This window comes from Plasmodium coatneyi, chromosome 12 (assembly GCF_001680005.1).
Source record: "Plasmodium coatneyi strain Hackeri chromosome 12, complete sequence".
Classification (NCBI taxonomy): domain Eukaryota; phylum Apicomplexa; class Aconoidasida; order Haemosporida; family Plasmodiidae; genus Plasmodium; species Plasmodium coatneyi.
The window spans coordinates 554516-575346 of NC_033567.1; the positions used below are offsets into that span (position 1 = coordinate 554516).

Genomic DNA, 20831 nt, shown 5'->3' on the forward strand with positions numbered 1-20831 from the left:
CTAGGGAGATGGTAAATTGGGGCCGCTGGGTTTTAAAAAGGCCTGCAAGTACCGCATATAACTGACAATCTGCGAGGCGTACAAATCCATGTAAAAAATTTTACTCTGTCGAATTTTTGACAAATCTTCTATAGGCTTAAAATCATTATTTGCCAAAATGGTTCTATCAATCGTATTAATATTATTCCTATAAAATTTTATCATCTCGATTGGATTATTTTGGAATTTATTATCCCGAATGATGTTAATGGTTTTTTCAATTTCCTCATACTTACAGTCCAGCAGTTCGATATAGTCCATGTTTTCCTTCTTAAATGTATGCATGTAAAGATCCAGCTGTTGGAAAATTTCTTTCTCCTTCTTCGACAGGTTATTAGTGATGTACCCTATTTTGCTGTTCAAGTCATAGTAGCATTCGCTTAGGGTAAGAGACCAGTCGTTCTTAACATCCTCGAGCGATTCGTAAAAATTTCTATTCAAATCATTTATTAGCTCATTTATAATTTCGTTCCATTTTATTAGGTAATTATTTAATACCGTTATGAACGCCGTGTTGATATTTTCAATGTTACACTCACTTGTGTGTACTCCATTTATTGCACACTCGGAACAGAAGCATTTGTTACAACATGTGTGGCAGAAATATTGGATGGGGTAATTATAATGCTGGCTGCATCTGATATTTTCGATCGTTGTGAAATTTTTACTATTTACACTTTCATCGGTAAGGATAATATTGCTCTCAATTTTGTGTGCTCCCTTTCTTATATCCGTTATGGATATTTCCCTTTCGGAATTGTTGGCCGAGGAGATGGAACTCTCACTGGAGCTGACATCCACGTGGGAAACTGTGCTGTCGGATAGAAGGCATATTCCTTCCTCTACCGAAGCTTCCCCCGTCTGATCCTTCTTCTTACCTGGTATAGCTTTACACGAGTTCTTCACTACCATGCGACGTGTGTGACGATTCTTCCTGCGATTCCCCTTTGGATGATTCTTGCCACTTGCCGTTCCACCTTTGAATTCCCCCCCGGTGCGGACGACTGACCCTGTAGTCCCCTTCGCGGAAGAATTCTCACTGTCATAACTGCTTCCATTTTTCATGTCCTCCACCAAGTCATTCAGCTTCTTCGAAATGTGCATCCTCTTGTTCTTCGTGTCTTCCTTATCTATAAGCTTCTTCTTTCTCTCATAAAAGTGCTTCTCCTCATAATTGTCAAAATCGGAGTTATCATCATCGTACACTTTGTAAATCTCCTTGGTGTAATTATCTCCAAATTTTTTTTCACGTAAATTTTCGTCTAAGAATTTATCTGGCGAGCTATCTCCATCCGTGTCGTGTAATATTTCAATGTCCTCCTCCGTCATGTTGAGGAATTTTTTTGGCGACTTTACAATTTTTTTAAGATGTATACCTCTCTTGCTAATTTCATAATAATCATGACTTTTTTTATCCGTAAAATTTACCTTATTTATTATATCCTCTTGGTGAATGCTGCTGCAGCATTCTTTGCACAGATACTCCACACAGTCATTGCAGTATATTACCGCTTCATTCAATGAGCAGACATTACATATGTACGAATATTTACTCATATCATCCGTATGCTCATCTAAATATCTATACATGCTACTGGACACTAGTAGCTTCTTCATATCCTCATTTTTAACAACATCGCTGTTTAGCGTATCGTTAAATTGAACGCTGCTCTTTTTAATATGGTCTTCACTAATTTTCCCGTTTGCATATTCCCTACTTGTGTTCTTATTGAAGAGAAATTTGTGGACATTCAAAACGTCATGGGAAAATAACCCAACTTTTGTCAACAGCTCTATCGTGTCTAGGCTAAGTTTATTCTTAACATTACATATGTAGCATGTAATGTAACCTAGTTTTTCTTTTCTGAATAGTTCACTTAGTTTGTCATTATCTATTGTGCTGGCTATTCCCTTGGAGTTTAAAAAGCATTCGCTTATCTTGTGATTTCGCGACCTCTTCGTTTTTTCTTCTTCCTCTGAACATGCCTTCATGCACTTCTCGTACTTTTTGTGCAGTTGCTCACTGGCGCAAATTAGGCAGATTAAATGCTTGCATGAGAAAATTAGGACATCTTCCACGGCTCTTCCGCAGGTAGCACATCGGTACGTTCTGTCGGGGGGGCAGATGAAAAGGGGCATTTTTTTGTACTTGCAACATATACACATGTTTGCACACATATGCTAGAACGCATGCGCGTGTGCATCTGCGTGTGTTTCTATTTAGCCTCCCTCTCACGCTCATTCATGAAGTGTTACTTTTTCCTCTCGGCGGCACGCAACTCCATCCCTGATTCGTCTTCCCCTTCCGTGCACTCCGCATTCTGCTCCTCTAACCCGTCAGAAGAGCTCCCACTTTTGGAATGTATTTCCTCACTAGACTCGTCCGTATAATCCATCCTGGGCATTTTTTCAATGGAAAAAGAAGAATTCTTTTTTTCTTCCTTTTTAAATAATCATTATAAAAAGATTAGGGGCGGCGGGGATCACAAATGAGAAAGGTGTACCACTAAACAACGCTACGCAGGGGGAGAGAGTAACACGAAAAAAAAAAAAAGGACAAAAAAAAATACTCACTCATCTGCATAAATACCAACTTCCTTCCCAATGTAAACACAAAAAATGTTCAAATATAAAAGGGCACAAATGATTGCAGGTGAATTCTTCCCCTTCTTCGCGTGCACCCAGGTTGTCTAAATTTGACAACTTCCCAAAAGGAAAAAAAAAAACAATCACGCACACATGCGTTCGCCAAATTGTTACAAAGGCCTGAAGCAGACACGAAACTAAACATGCATTCTAAAGCGCAGAATTTTTCGGGGGAGTGGGGGACACCATGCATTTCCCCTCTTTTTAATTCATCACGCGGGGAACGCTAATGCGCAAAAAGGGAAGAAAAATACAAATATACACATACACATATATGTGCACATATAAATTTACTTATACATGCACGTACATTTACACATGCCTGTACACATGCAGTGCTGCGCGCCCCTTTTTACGCCAAGTTGTGGTATCTCTTTCAAAATGTTTGGCGATTTGTTGGCATAAAAACGGCAGGGCACTTATGGACGCGAGGGATAAACACAAAAAATGATGAATTCGATTTTAACACTACTGTCATGATATGGCATTTTCATTTTATGCCCCCTCTTCAGAATGTTTACTTTAAAATAGGGATCATTTTTTTTTTTTCCCAAGTTTTATTTGCAAGGAATGGCTCTTTCGCATGTGTAAATTGGGATAATCGCGCAGCATGCGTATTTTCCACGTCCTGTGTGTACAGCCTTGTTTGCGATTATCCCAACACAATGTACACATGTACATATACGCATAATCATATGCACACTTCCCCCTCTTGGGATCGCTTGGAAAATTTTCCCCAGGAGGAGCTCATTTTGTTTTCATTTCCAGCACATTACGCGTGTTTAAAAACTCAGCATGCACATGTACCCCTGTGCCTTTTAAAACAGTGGAATACTGCCAATTCTTATTCCCCTCTAAACGAACAGCTGTTCAGTTTTACTTTGCCTCATTTCCTTTCTTTCCCCAATCGATAGACACTGTGCTCATTTTTAAGAAATCCATTTTATTACTAACCCTCACACATTGTGGTCTTCATCTCGGATATTACTTCCCCCTTGCAGCGCGAATCATGGGGCGCATGCATTTCCAACATTTTAGCAGTTTAATGGAATGCAATTTTTGCGTTACAAACATATGCATGCTTCATCGGTTTGATTAAAACATCGCTGTGAGGGAACTTTTCCGTGGGGGCGCTCGATTATATGCACGCCCTTCCGTACATACAGCGTTCTGCGCAAACGTGTGTCTACACACGCGCCTTTACTGAGACACACCTCAACATGCATGCGCCTCTATAATGCATTACCCCATATAATGGTATCCCGGTAGGTGGCGCACTGAATCATTTCATCCTTCCCTCGATGTAAACAACCTTTTTGCGAAGGAAGGGGAAGAAATTCATACGAACACATTAGCATGCCAATGTGCGAAAAAATCACACACCGCTTTTTTTAATTCCGCCCCTACACATCCTTTCACAGCTGTTTCGTAAATTTTTTTTTTTTTTTTTTTTTAAACATATGGTGAAATTTTCTTTGTTTCGTTCTTACATTCTCTCCAGTTTGTTATTCATTTAATTATTTGAGTTTCTTTTTCTTTTCTCTCTTTTTTTTTTTTTTTTTTTTTTGCCTATTAACCGATTGTACTAATTCAACTGTGTACACACTACCCAACTGTCAATTTTCCCAGACGTACAGTTTGTGAAATATCCCGTCTCGGGCTAATTTTCCAGCGCATAAAAATCCCATGTCACTGTAGAAAATTCCTTCGCAATTTTGTCACTGGCCATTTTGTCGCATTTTGAAAAAGGAAAAAGTGAAATGCATTTTTGTGCACCATTTTAGCGAGAAAAATTCCACGCACTTTTTCGCGTGTGTTTTCCAGCACGGTGGGAGTCTTTTTCCTTTCCTCTGTTTCCTTTTTTTTCACAATTTTTCACTATTTCTCATTGTTTCCAATTTGTTCCTGCTTTTTCTTTTTTTTCCGCCGTTATGTCCATTTTAGTCCAATTTTTTTTTCGAGCCATTCAACTTTTTAAGCGCCAAGGGAATTATATCAAAACTGACAGTACTGGCAAGCGAAACGTGAGACATTGGGACAGTAAATTTGGGGAAGGTAGACGGATGAAGGGAGAGCAGTACGCGTAATGCATTTCTGTACAGCGCATCCACATATCGCATTTCCCCGTGCATGTTCACTTGTGGCATCCCTGAACAACCGCTGCATACAGCTGAGTGTAAGGTAACCCCCAGACGCCCGAAGACAAAGTGGTAAAACCCACTCACCCCAAATGCAGAAACAGAAATGGAAGCAGCCAGCAGCTATGACAGAAACGATACATTTAAGAGTGAAAAAAATGGGTCTACAAAAAATAATAGAGAACAACAGGATGAAAAAAATAACAGTAATTTATTGACTATATATTCCTTCATTAGCAGCTATGTATTTAAGGAAGACATGAATTATGACGAAAATGACAGCAGGTACGAGTTGCTAGAGAGTCAGGATTTGGAAAATGAAGGCTGCGAAAAGAAGGTCAGTTTTAGTGAGTATAACGAAAAGGTGTACCGGTATTACAGGGGTAGGGGCGGAAGCGACCAGGGGGGAGACGGGGAGGAAGACGTCGACTACGATGAAAACGATGATGAGGAGGACGATGAAGACGATGACGATGATGAGGTCGACGGAGAGGAAGATGATGCAGAAGAGGAGGACGACGAAGAGGAAGTCGATTGCAATGTGCACGCCGTGGCGAGTGCAAACGAAGAAGACATAATCGTGCAGGGAAGCGTCCCTCTCAAAAAAGCAAAATCCAAAAAACGCAGAAAGAAGAGAACACCGCCCGGGGAAAATAATATGACCCCCATGAAGGACACAAAATACAGAAATAAGCTGCGCAAAAAGGGAAAAAAAAATAAAATCCACAAAATGAATGAAGACTATAAGGAGGACCACAACAACGGTCCCATCAAAAAGAATGTTAACAACATTTCCAAATATTTCATGCTCTCCATGGATAATATAAACGAACAAGAAAATATTTTTAAAGATGAAAAACAGTTGTCCAGACAAATGTCCTACTATAACGATGCGTACTATTACACCTCCGAAATGATATATAAAAATAATAAGCGGCATAAAGAAAAGTTGGCACTGTATTTAAGATTAATGTCTTTGTTTGTCAACATAATGATTGGGATTTACCTGATAACACACTTCCCACATACGAATAACGAATTCGAAATGAACTCCGGGGAAAATGAAAATTTGAAAGAAATTATTCGAAATACACTATTCCCTCCTAAAAATGGTGCAAATACACCGTTTGAGGACAGCGCGGATGTGCATATGAACGCACTGACTAGCCAAAGTGAAGTGTTGCAAAATAATGAAAAAAAGAGGAAATATTTGGACATCCTCTTTAGAGGCATTTCCAAGGCTAAGGAGAAGGAGACAAATGCGGCTTCCCCCCGGAAGGATGAAAAGAGTATAGATAGTAACAAGAAAGATAAGGACGATGCCGTGTTAAGGGGCAGTTCTTCCAATGCCACACCAAAAAGCAGCAAAGCAAGCGAAAAAGAAACTCCCCAAGTTAATAACCTAATCACAGAAATAGACATAGTAAATGTAGTCCACGATGAGTACATAATGCAATACATATATTTAGAAATGAATAAAATATATAAATACGCACTATATTCCTTTTTTGGAGAATTGCTAGTAATATCAATCATTGTATTTTCACTATTCATTTTAAGGATCATTATAAAAGACAACAATAAATTCAGTGTAATCCTAACAATGTATGGAATATTGTACAAAATATTTTGCTACATATTCGCCCATTACGTGTTAGTTATGGGTTTGTATATCCTTTCAATTTATTACAATATATATGTAAGTAAAGATTTAAGTGAAAATAATTTTAATTTTTTTTGTTATCACTATGTTTGTAATAATTTGCATATACATTTACTCATGTTGTTTTACGCATTTCAAAATATTATTTTCACCATAAATGATACATTCAATTGTATCAGAATGATGTTTATAATATTCAAGCATGTTATCGTCAGAATATATGAGAAAATTACGTGCAAAAATTTCATTACATTTTACGAATTAAAAGAAGATAAATCTCCATTGTCCTTAAATTGTATGAATAAATTTAAGAAAAAGTGCAACATGAATAATAAGTGCTGTCGCGATAAGACCTGCGTGGAAATAGACATTGACGAAATTCACGAGTTGGAATATGACAAGAGCCAGCTGCCTTTTCCCAGCCTTCATCAGAAACCCTACTGCAAGAACTTGGATATCAAGACGTATGAACAGTCCCTCCTGAATATGCGCAACCCCATTTTTAAGTAGCAGCGCCCTGCGTGTAGGTAGTCACAATGGGCACGAAGAAGGGGACCACCCACTGTCAATCACACACCGCCGTGAAGGTGGCTACCAACAAATGTTTTCCCCTTTTTTTTTAATCATCGCCACCCAATTTGGAACACTTTTTAAATTTTTAAGGATACTTTCATAAAGCTCATAATTTAAAAGCTTTTTTTTCGTTTGCTTGGTTGTTTATAACGTTCTTCTTTTTCTCATTCTTTTTTTTTTTTTTTCTTTTGATGCAATTTATTTATGGCTCATTTATTTGGATACCCCCCCTTTTTTTTTTTTTTGGTAATTTTTAATCCTACAACTTTGTTCCCATTTTGCTCTCTCCCGCAGTTTGCAAATAATTTTGTTTTAATTTCCCCATCACCTGTGTGCGCACGTCTACCTATACAGGTCCGTTTCCCCTTCAGCCTTTTCCCTGGAGCCACTTGCATCGAATTTGGCTTCACAAATTTGTATGTACGCACAGGTGTGTATCGGTGTAGCGGTAAAGCGGCCTAACAGCGTAGCGGCGTGTATGTCTGCCTGCACGAATCCCCCCGTGAATTAACCTTCGCGCCCTCCCTTTTTAAGAAGCTAAGCGTAGTGAGAAGAAAGCAAAAAAAAAAAAAAAAGCATAATAAATAAATATCCCTTCAATGAAGCCGTAAAGGCGGTACCCCCCTTGAGAGCCTACACAATTCCCATCCAATTTGCAATACCGCAAAGGCGAAATAGAGGGGGGGAAAAAAAAATTTTCGATTTACCAAATGGCGTGCATAATGGGCAATCTGGGCCTAACCCACACCTTCCCGTTGAAACGTTATGCCCTTCGCTTCCCCCCCACGTTCCATGCAAAGCACCTATTTTTGTTAAGAGGCTAAAATGTACACATTAAGGGAAAATTCCCTCGCTTATTATATCCCTTTTTGACCCTTTCGACTGTCAAAATAAACGTGCACACGTGAGAAAACTCTTTTAACGTGAGTATTCCTTCCCATGAAAAGGTAAAAAAAATGTGCAAGGCCATTTAAGTTCGCTACTTCCCTTTCGTCCGCATGCTTCTGCTGAATGGGGGCGAAGACATATGTACGGATTCGCGCCTTTCCCAGTTTGAATGTCTTGTCATTCTGTTTTATTGTTTTATATATTTTTTTATATTTTATTTTTCCCCCCAACGCGTGCACGTGTGCTTGTCAGCCCGCTTTTCCATTCGTTCGTATAAGATAACACGAAAGTAATTAACGAGACAGTGCTTGCATGACTCAGCATACGGGTCCATATATAACGATTTATTTTTCACCCCACGCTGCTTCTCCTAACGACGTATGTTTTTTTCGCACCGTGTAGTATATACCCCCTTCGGGCCTATCCCCCGCAACACTTCAAACCGCCTGCACAAAAAACATGGAAGCACAAGAAAACACAGAAAATATAAATATGATCAAAGAGACCATTTTTGGTTTACCCAACAGCGTAATATTGAAGATAATACATAATAACCCAAATTTGAAAAAGTACAAAGTAAGGAAAGAAGCAGTTACCACTTTGGGACGATGTCTGTCCATGTTCATTTTGTACATTACGGATGGAGCCTTAGAACATTGCGAAGGTGATAAGAGAAGTACCATTTCCGTTCACGACATTTTAAAGTCGCTAGACGATTCGTTATTTCTGGATATACACGATGAATTGAAGAGACAAGTAGCCATTCAAGAGGAAATTCATAAAAAGGAAAAGGCCGACAGGGAGGCTAAGAAATCTGCCAAGGCGGATACAACGACCGCTGTAGATAATGCACAAGGAGAAACGAACGAAGCCAACAAACAGGACGACTTGGACATACTGCTGCAGGCTCTGGAGTGATAAAAAAGTGAAGCACATCCCGTGAAACAGAACCAAATTAACTGCCAGATAGTTGTGAACGATAAAACAGTCAGCTAAAAAATCGCACAAACACGGTTTTTTCTTTTTTAAAATCCCCGTATATTTTTTTTTTTTTTTTTTTTTTTTGTTTTTATCAAATTTTTTACTCACCTTTTTAATCCCCCTTTTTATGCGCACCTATAATTGTATATGTATACTTGCCAACGGGATGAATCCCCTTACTCGGTTGACAATTCGAGCAACTCCAAAATTCGTCTACTATTTAAAATTTGTTATCGCGAAGGGTGTCTTTCTCCCTTCTGCTGGATATTCGCTCACAAATATGTTGTCATATAGGACGTGTTGGAAAAGGAAAAAATATGCACACATGTGCGAAAATATTTACATATATGTATTTATCTACGTATGTACAAATAGGCACATATAGGTATGTATATGTACATGTATGGATTCGGCCCATGCACGAACACGCCAGGAGGGCGGGAAATTAACACAAATTGTGCCTGCACTGGGTGGACTTATAAACACACGCACAAGCGTAAGCGCAACACTGGAGCTAAAAATGACAGGATTCACGTATTGGAGTGAGGCACTGCACAATTGGGTGAGCAAAAAGAAAAGATGAGCTATATTGCAGGCAAAGCAAACTTGACAGCTAAAATTGGGGGACATATATCTTGCACGAACATGGTACCCATTTGGGGTTCTCCGTGGGGTCGATAATATTTGCGCTTATTTTTTTTAAAACGTCGCACTGAGGGAGATTCGAATATGCACATTTAAGCATGTGTGCAGCGTGCATGACAAGTTAAGTAAGCACCCGTTATAGTTTAGAGGCTACTTGCTTCCCCCCTGTCTACACCAAACTTATATACTCGTCGTAGCTCTTAATCGTGTAGAAGGGTTTCTTCTCCTTCCTGCGAGAGAACTTCCTGTACAGGGAGTCTATAAACAGCGAGGACAGCTTCATGTTCGTTATGAGGGGCACCTGGAAGTCCGAAGCAAGGCGTCTTATCTTATATCCGTTGGAGCTGACCTTCGTTTTGAGCGTATCTGTAATGTTGATAACCATTTCTACCTTGTGGTTCATGATCAAATCGGTAATGTTGGGCAGGAGGTTCTCTGAGCTCTTGTTATGCACTCGGATAAGTCTCTGGTGAAATTTCGACGACTTGGTAACGTTAAAAGATTCCAGAAATTTGGAATAAAAATCGTACGTCCCTTCGGTTGCATATATTGTAAAGCCCATTAGGAAGAGCAACTGGAAGGGTTCTTCAAAGGCTAACTTGTTGTTTAAATTTTTAATACTTATGAGGATAGATTTTTTGGGCAATTTCATACCAGTGGCTATCAAGGACTTTAGCAAAGCTTCGTATTTGTTGAGACCAAAACATGCGACTTCCCCGGTGGACTTCATTTCTACACCGAGGATGCAATCAGACCCGTGCAGTCGGTTGAAGGAAAATATAGGCGATTTCACAGCAGTATACTCTAAATCTATGAGGGATATATTAATTGGCTTCACGTCATAACCCATTAAAATTCTGGTAGCCAAATCGATAAAGTTCAGATTTAGGGCCTTCGATATGAATGGAAACGTTCGAGAAGCCCTCAAATTACATTCGATAATTTTTATTTCATTCTGGTGGCAAATGAACTGAATATTAAATGGTCCAGAGATGTTCAACGATTTGGATATTTTCTCGGAAATTTTTTTTATTTTTCTGTGTGTTTCTACGTAAATATTCTGTGCAGGAAGGATCAAAGTGGCATCTCCTGAATGCACTCCTGCATTTTCGACATGCTCCGAAATGGCATAATTTATAATTTTCCCATTTTTGCTCACACAGTCAATTTCTATCTCCTTCGCATTTTCAATAAATTTAGAAATGACCACCGGATTGTCCTTACTAACGATTGCCGCTTTCATGAGAAAATTTTTTAATTCTTCAAAGCAGTTTACAACTCTCATGGCGGCACCGGAGAGGACATATGACGGCCTCACCAAAACTGGGAACTTCACCTCATTGGCAAATTGTATAGCTTTGGAAAGTTTGGTAAATTTGTTCCACTTGGGTTGATCGATTTTTAAGGAATCACACAGGTTGGAAAATTTATTTCTATTTTCGCAGCAGTCTACACTCTTTGCACTTGTTCCTAAAATGTTAACACTATTTTTGTATAAGCTAAATACCAAATTGTTGGATGTCTGTCCACCGAACGCTATTATAACCCCATGGCTCTTTTCAAAGTTGTAAATAAATTTAATAACCTCCGTGGTAATTTCGTCAAAGTACAATCTGTCACTTTCGTCGTAGTCCGTACTGACCGTTTCTGGGTTGCAGTTTATGAGGATTGCCTTGTGGTTCAATTTTCTAATCGTCTTCACACAGTGGATTGCACTCCAGTCAAATTCGACTGAGCTGCCAATTCGATAGCACCCACATCCTAACACAATAAAACATTTTTTTTTTTCTTTCTCCTTTTCATTCCTATCATGAATTATCTTAAAACCGATATCGTTAAATTTTTCGCTAAAAATGTTTTCGTTTTCGGAATATATGGACGACGATCCTTCTGACTCTTTCGAAGAAAAAGTGTTATACGATTCTACACCGTCATCGAAGAGGCCATTATCTGTGCTGCAGGTGTACACATCATCCCCCCCGTTGTAAAAAGCATCATCGTCATCAATGTCGTCATTTTCTGCATCGCTCGATTTGGTGCAATTTCGCAAGTAGGACAATTCGGAGAAGCAGTCGTCGCTATTTTTATCATCCACATTTATACCATTACTGTTTATTTTGGTCTCTCTTTTTTTGTTGCTATTCTTTCCTTTGCTTCTTTCCCTTTCGGTTTCTTCATGATGGAGTTTGTTCTCCCCTTTACACGCATAATGCGGGGCGTGCATCGAAATGGAATCTTCACCCGCTGACGTTGCCCCGAATTGTGTTCCCACTTGTCCCGATTTCATAGCAGAGGCACGCTGCTCACCTTGTAGACTGTCATTACTGTCCGTATGTTCGCTATTAATTAACTCCTTCATTTTGCTCATTTTGTATTCATTATTGTATACGGAGTCCACTAGGTAGTACATATTTCCTGCCCCCTTACTGTCTGGGAAGTTCTTTTTCTTCTTCGACATGTAGTATGCCTCTCCATTCTTGTTCGCCATTTCTTCATCCGATGTGTTGAAATTTTCCAAGTACAACTGGTCATTAGTCGAATGCGAACTTCTGTTTGAAATGTCGTCCATTCTGTTGTTCATCAGTGCTTCTCTATTTTGCAACTTCTTACTGAATCCATCTTTGCTTGTGTTATTTGCATTGGACCCGTTCATGTGTTCGCTGTCTAGCCCAGCTTGTTGGGCACTTTGCGAGACGTTAAGACCGTTTGAGGAGGGAACATCATTTGTACAATTTTTCACACTGAATACATTCGTTTCGTCTGACCCTATGCTTTTTTCCTCCTTCCCGTCTTTACTAAGCAGCTGACTGGAGGGACCCTCCTTGTTAGAACCTCCGATGGGGGATGAACTCACCATGTTGTCGTTTTTCTCTACAGTTCCATCCACCTTTGCACTCATGACAGTCACATCTACTTCGTTTCCAAACGTTTCACTATAGACATTCTGATCACAACCCAGCTGCTGATGTTTCACCGCTTTGTTTTCCTGCATCTCAGTAGTTATATGGGGGTACACACCGTTTCCTGCCTTATTCCCCTTTTTCCCGTTAATATCTGCAGGAAATTTCTTCTTCCTCTTCATATTCAGCGGCAACACGTCATGCTCTACACCTTGGTAAGTCAAATACAAATAATTAGTTAACGCTGGGAATTCAGCAGATAGGGTGTCAATAACTTTAATATGCGGATGTAGGCCTAAGCTTTCTCTGTACCTCATCACAACCGCTTCAGTAACCTTCGGATTGTTAAAGGAGAGGTAGTGGGCGATTTGCTTGTCACTGAATCCGTGCTTCTTAAAATATTTCAAGTCATAAAAGGAGAGCTGTTCCAACGATAAGGTTTTTAGCTTATTCTGCAGGTTAAAAATGTTGTAAAATTTGTGCAAAAACCAGTACTCTATATTGGTCAGTTCGTGGATTTTTTCCATGGGGATGTTCAAATGAAAAGCTTGGTGAATTGCATCTATTCTTTTTGGAGACGGGTTCTTCAACTCATCCACAATTTTCGCTTCATCCCAATCAATGCAGTAGGTGTTACTGAACCCGAGGTAGTTATCATCTATACATCTGAGCGATTTCTGTATGGATTCTTCGAAGGTCCTACCTATGGACATAACTTCGCCTACACTTTTCATACTGCTATTCATCGTTTTGGAGGCAAACTCAAATTTGTTCAAATCCCACCTGGGAATTTTTGTGGTAATGTAATCAAGGGAAGGCTCAAAACAAGCAGTAGTTTTTTTTGTGATACTATTTTTTAAGCTGATCAAATCGTACCCAAGAGCTATCTTAGCAGATATGTAGGCTAATGGGTACCCTGTAGCTTTGGAAGCCAATGCTGAACTTCTGCTCAGTCTAGCATTCACCTCGATAATGCAGTACTCCCCCGTTTTGGGATTAATACCGAACTGAATATTACATTCCCCTATAATGTTCAAATGTGTGATAACCTTGAGCGCTATTTCGCGAAACTTATAATATTCATAGTTACTGAGCGTCTGAGACGGAGCAACGACGATACTGTCTCCTGTGTGGATACCTAAAGGGTCTATATTTTCCATGTTACAAATTGCTATACAATTATTCTTGTTATCCCGTAACAATTCGTATTCTATCTCCTTCCACCCTTTTAATGACTTGTCGATAAATATTTCATTATCCGTTTGTAGGAAAATTTCTTTGCACTTTTGGACTAATTCCTCTTCGTTATTTATGAAGCTACTGTTTAGTCCTCCTAGGGAGAAGGTCGTGCGTACTAAGATGGGGTACCCAATTTTGTTAGCCACTTCAATGGCTTGTTCTACATTTCTAGCACTTCCATACGGTGCTATAATTTCATTAATTTCTCGCAACTTTTCTGCGAACATGCTCCTATTTTCTGTTATCATAATGGATTCTAAAGATGTACCCAGCGCTAAGCAATTATTTTTTTTTAAAACTTTTTTCTGCTCCAACATGAGTGCACAGTTTAAGGCGGTTTGCCCACCAAAGGTGCACAATATAAAATCGGGTTTTTCCTTTTTGATAATTTTTTCCACAAATTCGCAATTCACGGGTAAAAAATATACCTTATCTGCTAACCCCTTGGACGTTTGCACCGTGGCAATATTAGGGTTCACTAAAATTACATAGATGCCACATTCTTTCAAACTTTTAATAGCCTGAGTACCTGAGTAATCGAATTCTCCTGCTTGACCTATACATAGTCCACCGCTACCCAGGAGAAGCACCTTCTTTTTTATGTAAATTATGTTATGTCCGATATGTTCTCGAAATTCTCTCTTTTTGTTAAACATATCTATGAGGAAATTTTTAAAAAGGAAAGAAGTATCTTCTGGTCCGTTATTCCCCTCGGGGTGAAACTGAACACTGTAGAATCTCCCATTCTTGTGGGTAATGCCTTCTATCGATTTGTCATTAGCGTTGACGTAGCTAATGGCTAACTCCTTTCTTTTCAATATACTTTTCTTCTTCAAACAGTACCCATGATTTTGCGATGTTATGTAACATTTGTTATCTACCAGTTGGATAACGGGTTGGTTTACCCCTCTATTCCCGTACTTCATTTTGTACGTTTCGCATCCGAGGGAAATTCCCAGTAACTGATTACCTAAACAGATGCCAAATATGAGCTTATTCTTTTGTAAGCTTTTCTTCAATGTTTCAATTAAAAAGTCACATTTTTTGGGATCCCCTGGACCGTTGGACAGCAAAACTGCATCGTAATCTATACTGTTATAGTCGTAGTAATACGGCACAATGATATACGTCAAGGGTAGGTCCTTCCCATTTTTCATTAGGTTCTTTATTATACTGTTTTTAATACCGCAATCTACAATAACGATAATTTTTTCCTTCTCGGATTTTCTCTCATTCACTAGATTGAGAAATTCCTCCTTGTTCAGTTTTTTTTTTACGTACGTGGAGTAGTCATTATTCAGGTTAAACGTTGCCTCATCGTGCGTGGCGTCATACTCATCTGTTTCGCTAAGTCCACTCCTTTGCAGACTAACCTCCACGTCGTAGTGACCATACTTATCTACATTACCATCGTGGAAGAGGGAATTTTCCTCCAAATCTATCAAATATTTGTCATATTCGCATGCACCACGTAGGTTATAAAAAGCATCTTTCTTCCCCCCATTGGTGCCATATTCCCGATAACCACCATAATGATCAATATTCTCTTCCGATGAGGTGAGAAGGTTCATTTTGTCCCTTAGTAAAGAATGCTCATTTGAATTTTTATTAAAGTCCATTTTTTCGAATGAAGAAAGACTTTGGTAATTATATCCATTGACATTGGTAAGGCTATTACCATTTTCCTGCCCTTCGGGGGAATAACCATTGGCGTCATTTAACCCTTTCGAACCTTCTTTACTTTTACCATTGTTGTAATAATTTACTTTCCCCAATTTGATAACTCGAATAAAGTGGTTACAGACATACTTGATGGTGTCGATCTGCCCTGGGTCAAATAAGCTTATTTCTTTATATAGCTTATATGCATTTTTCGCATTTTTATAAATTACAATTTTCCCTAACATGCTTCCCTTTTCTCTCAAAATTTTCGTTAACGCCCTGGTATCTATTCCACCTATGCAGGGCACCTTATACAATTTGAGCCACTCACTTAATGTAATGCACGAATTGTAGTGGTACGAATGTTTTGTATATTCACATATTACTAACCCTTGAATTTGAATTTTATTGCTTTCGAAATTTGTCACCAAGCCAAAATTATCATGTTGTACTTTTTCCACACCATAATTTCCAATGGATGGGAATGTTAATACGAGGATCTGTCCAAAGTAACTTGGGTCCGTTAAAGCTTCTGGGTATCCAACCATGGCTGTGTTGAATATAACTTCTCCCGTTACTATATAATCTTCATTTTCAATTTTACTGTTCTTAAATAACATATCCTCCTTCAGGTACTTTTTTTCTAGCACTTGGTTCGAATTAATTCCTTTCGCGGTTTCCCTTTTTGGAGTAGCTTTCTCATCTTTGCATCCTTCGTACCCAACACTGTATCCTACAAACTCGGTGTCATCTTCGAGAATGAGCTTCCCCACGGTTTTGTAATCTGTACACGGGGTGCAGGAAAGAGGTCATACGGGTTTGTTTGTTGGACGCGTGCAGGCATATGCAACTTAGAAAGCACACAATTAGGCAGAGGCACACTCGCCAACCAAGCGTGGTTACGCCCCTATCGAATTGCATCTTGTGCAGTCCCCCAATTTTTACTTTCCCACATATATACATATATACGTATATACATATGTATATATTCTCATGTAAATGTGTGCTCGCTCATTGCAAAGGTACCGTAGTCTGGCCAGAATTCCGTGCTCATCATTTTGTTCAAACCGGAATTAAAAAGTTAAGCAAAAAGAAAAAGAAAAAGGGAACAAGGCGTTAAAGTATAAAGTGCGATGCCCCTGATTCCGCAAAATGTAAACTACTCCCAAACTGTTTTGGCACATACATGTTCATTTTTACATAATTAAAACCGTGAATATAGGAATGCAGTACATTAAGAAAAATAAAAATAAGATACAAGGGAAAACTTTTTTTTTTTTTTTTTTTTTTTTTCATAATATGGTAGGAAAAAACAGAGTTAAAAATAATATGCTTTAAGGACGCATAGCTCTGTTAGAGCAAAGAGCAGTTATAATTAAAATCTGTTCTGTTCTTTTTTCCTCCCTGTTTGCCTTATTTTTTTTTTCATCTTATGCTATGGCTGCAGTGTTTCGTTTTATATATATTATATACATATACATATATATGAAAAGGCTGTTGACCCTTGCATTTACGCGTACTTTTTTGTACAATTTTGTACAGTTTTTCATAACTTATTTGACGTTTTTGATAACCTTTCTTTTTATAAGTTCTTTCGTGGCGACTTACGCGTATGCAGATGCCTATAACATGCGAAAAAAAAAAAAATTTTTTGCCCTTGTCACTTTCCTTTTTTTTTATGCGTTCTGCTTTAAATCTGAAAAGAGGAAAGATAACATTTCCGGCAAATTGGGCTTCTATGAATGTTTTTTTTTTTTTTTCCCTTAATGCAGCCGCGCTTAAGCGCAAATTTATTTATGTGGGAACCCCATTGCGCCGAGGTGAAGCATTATCCGGTGCCGTAAAATTTGTACGTACTTATAAGGGCATACGTTATATATACGTACATTCACGTTGCCACCAACATAATTATATATACAAGCAGGATCCACTTTTTTAAAAAAAAGGACGCTCGTATTCAAATCCTTCACGTGGGTAAAAAGTAACTCCATGTAGTGCTGACTTTACCATTACCGAAAAATATGTAAAAAATACATATGCATCGGGGTTTATTTGTAAAATTTTCAAAGCTTACCCAAAAATATTAACCCTTTTTGTGGTATACCTTTTTTTTTTTTTTCTTCTTTTTCCCCTATAAGCACCAGACGTATATAGTGAATAAAAGGCAACGATTCAACTCATTCATTTTTCCTTAACAGAAATGTAAAATTAAATTCCTTTTCAATTGAATATTTGCATAAAAACTACATTTTTACGCATGTCAGCTTTAAACAAATTAAGTCAAAATTTAGAACAAAGAATGATTTACAAGTATGTGATTTTGGATGGGGCTGAAAAATCGCTCCATATATGTCCTCACAATAAATGAACATATGCGTTTACATTTATGCTGAGTAATTTGTCCGTTTAAGATTTGTTGGGGAGAACTTCCGGGCCACGTACTGAAATATCCCCTTCGCCGTTGAAACTGGAAACACACGGCGCGATGGGTCTGACCAATCATCACCACACAAATAAGTACACGCATAAGCACTTGCCTGTGCGTACATGCGTAAGAGGCCACATGAAAGGTGTACCTAAACAGAATATTCAATACAAAAAGGAAAAAAAAAAATACACACAACTTTTCAACAGGTCTTAAAAATTGTTCCATAAAAAGCGAATCCTTTTACGAAAAGAAAAAAAAAAAAATAAAATTCTTCAACAGTGATACGTAGAACTGTCATCAAAATTTATACTGAGGTGAAAAACAAATATGCACATCGGCGTTTCCCCAAAATGGTGAAACATCCCCGCTTAAGTGGACTGCTTAAAACGTTTATAAGTGAGTTCTTTCTTTTTTCCCCCCCTCAAATATAAGTATTAAATTTGAATGAACTTTTCGTGCCACGGGATGGCCTTCTTTTATTTTTTAACAGTCAAGTGGAACAGTGGAAAAGGCTAAAATATATCCACATATATATTTCCATACGTGTATAATATATTTTTTTCTTTTTTTTAACGTCGTGTTGGATACCGCTTTCCCGAGCTGTCAGATTTATTGCCGTTTCGGAATCGCTTAAGAATGTGATAAATGCGTGTAAGCACATCCATTCTCTGCGTTAGAACGCGCGGTTTACCCCTTTATTAAATGCGAAAAATTTGCATTCGCTTCTTTGGGGGAAAAAAAAGAAATATTTTTACATCTATGAGGTTAAGCGGTTTTATGGAGTAATGTGAAATGGGAAGCGGCAAATTTGTAGCCCCATGGCTCGGTGGGCACGCATTGAAACGGTGAAGCGGCATGGTTCCATGGCGATACGCGTCGGCCAAACAAAGCATTCCCTTTTACCACCACCATATGCCCCGCATATATAATGCCCGCCTTGAATCGGAACCTTTTGCTTTTTTTCAAGCCCGCGAAAGGTTACACTACTGCCCGTAAAATTAACATTGCAAAAAAAAAAAAAAACTGCATTTGTTATAAAAAAAGGAAAGGCACCTCCACTCCATTTATTTGTGTACTTACAAAAAATATGCAATATCTTTTTATATTTACATGCTAGCATGTACAACATTATCGCTGCTTAATGAGAGCATTGTACGCATTATAAAAGAACGCATATGTGATAGGAGGAAGTGCATTCATCAGGGATAAGTCGTATTTCCCTTTTCTTTCGCAAAAAAGTAAGCAAATAAAAAAAATTATATTAACAATCACCGGCTTAAATCCCAGCTGCTTTTGAAAAAAAAAAATTCAGTTTAAAATATTATTTTTCAAATTGTTATGAAAACATTGTTATACATTCCCCAAAAAAAGAAAAAAAAAGAAGAAAAATGAATCAAACAAAAAAATTGAAAAAGTTGAATATAAATTTATAGAAAAAAAAACATTATTTCATTTTGCGTCATTTCGATGAACAAATTATCCTTAACTTAACCCATGGTATGTACCTGAACGCGGCATTATACTCAAAGTAGCCTTTGTGTTTTTATTTAACAAACGAATGTATAGCAAATGCAAACAACAGTGTAAATTAATCTTTACGCAATAAAAAGTGTTTATGCAACGAAAGTATATTTAAGCCTACGCGCAAATATTACGTACACGCTATACGAATTAACTGCTTCAAAATTTGAGAACCCTCCCCCCCTCGGCTATAATTCCTGCCCATCAAACTTCTTGCATTTCAAAATGAATGTCGATCTGTTAAATCGTGACCCAGCTGAAGAGGCCAAAAAACATAAATTAAAGAGATTAATTCCAAGCCCCAATTCTTATTTTATGGATGTAAAATGCCCAGGATGTCTTCAAATCACCACCTTGTTTAGCCATGCGCAAAATGTTGTTCTGTGTGGAAGGTAAGCCAAAAAGGGAAAAAAAAAAAAAAAAAAAAAAAAAAAGTGGCTACCCAGGCTGTATGCATGACCGCCTGCGCAACGTCGATTTGGCGCTACAGACATGTGTTCAACTTGTACTCATTCCCCCTTTTCCGTTTTTACCATGAATTGCTCATTATGCTGCGTTTCCCATTCTTTGTATACCACTTAACTTTCATTTAATGATTCCTACGCCGATCGCTTGGACAATTTATTTAAAATTCATACACATGTTACCATTTTTTTTTCTCTCCCCATTATAGCTGTAACATTATGTTGTGCCAACCAACGGGTGGAAAATGCAAATTAACAGAAGGTTGCTCCTTTAGGAAAAAAATTGAGTAAATTGTCTGCAATGAAGGCTTACAGTATTTAACCACATGGTAAAGGAGAAAAAAAAGAAGAAGAAGCTTTTTTCATGCGAGAAGAACTATGGGACGAATTCACGAACACTTGAGCAAAACAAATTTGGAAAAATGGAGCGAAATGACGACTTCCTACACGTACTAATTAAAATTTGTTAAAAGTACATATATATTTTTTTTTTTTTCCATCCCAAGTAGAAATATACATGGGTATATGCGAACATATATATACATATATACGTTGTGTACATATTTAGTAACTTTACATTTACCCGATTTTTTAAATTAAAACATTTAACAAAAAAACTAAGAAAAGAAGTAAAATTCTTGTATTGCTGATTTGGCAGTTGAGTTGCTATCAGAGTGGTTAACTTGAAAAAGTGGCCGCCAGGAAACAGTTGCTCTTATAATTGGGTCAAATGATTTGTCACTGTGGTGTGTGAAATGTCTTGTTGTAAATAATTTACACACTTTGCGGACGTTTCCCTCTTTACAACACGTCCAGGTTTAACCCCATCCATGGCGGGAAATGTATCCCCCTCGTCGGAGGTCGCACCGGGGATATCTCCCACAAATGAAAAGCGAAACGTGAAAGCGATGCGTGAAAGCGAAGCGTGAAAGGTGTCTTTATCCTTATTGTTACCGAAAAGGTAAGGGCACACGCACCGCGGTGTGAAAATCCCCAAATACTTAAACTCTTTATATAGTATCATGTTATAAAGTTCCATTGTGA

At 38.2% G+C, this 20831-nt stretch overlaps 5 protein-coding genes across 5 annotated transcripts; 3 read left to right on the top strand and 2 right to left on the bottom strand.

Moving 5' to 3' along the window:
- On the bottom strand, positions 1-2444 carry PCOAH_00038010 (Uncharacterized protein; the record flags this gene model as incomplete). Its single annotated transcript, XM_020060592.1, has 2 exons — positions 1-2149; positions 2296-2444. The coding sequence occupies 2 exons, from the start codon at positions 2442-2444 to the stop codon at positions 1-3; spliced, it is 2298 nt and encodes a 765-aa protein (XP_019916375.1).
- Positions 2445-4929: 2485 nt separating this feature from the next.
- Positions 4930-6996, top strand: PCOAH_00038020 (Uncharacterized protein; the record flags this gene model as incomplete). Its single annotated transcript, XM_020060593.1, has 1 exon — positions 4930-6996. The coding sequence occupies one exon, from the start codon at positions 4930-4932 to the stop codon at positions 6994-6996; it is 2067 nt and encodes a 688-aa protein (XP_019916640.1).
- Positions 6997-8406: 1410 nt separating this feature from the next.
- On the top strand, positions 8407-8865 carry PCOAH_00038030 (CCAAT-binding transcription factor; the record flags this gene model as incomplete). Its single annotated transcript, XM_020060594.1, has 1 exon — positions 8407-8865. The coding sequence occupies one exon, from the start codon at positions 8407-8409 to the stop codon at positions 8863-8865; it is 459 nt and encodes a 152-aa protein (XP_019916750.1).
- An 877-nt stretch (positions 8866-9742) lies between these two features.
- PCOAH_00038040 (Carbamoyl phosphate synthetase II) lies at positions 9743-16568 on the bottom strand (the record flags this gene model as incomplete). Its single annotated transcript, XM_020060595.1, has 2 exons — positions 9743-16158; positions 16538-16568. The coding sequence occupies 2 exons, from the start codon at positions 16566-16568 to the stop codon at positions 9743-9745; spliced, it is 6447 nt and encodes a 2148-aa protein (XP_019916998.1).
- Positions 16569-19108: 2540 nt separating this feature from the next.
- Positions 19109-20397, top strand: PCOAH_00038050 (40S ribosomal protein S27; the record flags this gene model as incomplete). The annotated part of the gene is made up of 2 exons (XM_020060596.1): positions 19109-19715; positions 19997-20397. 2 exons carry the CDS (start codon positions 19549-19551, stop codon positions 20076-20078), a joined length of 249 nt encoding a protein of 82 aa, XP_019916616.1.
- Between the last annotated feature and the right edge of the window lie 434 nt (positions 20398-20831).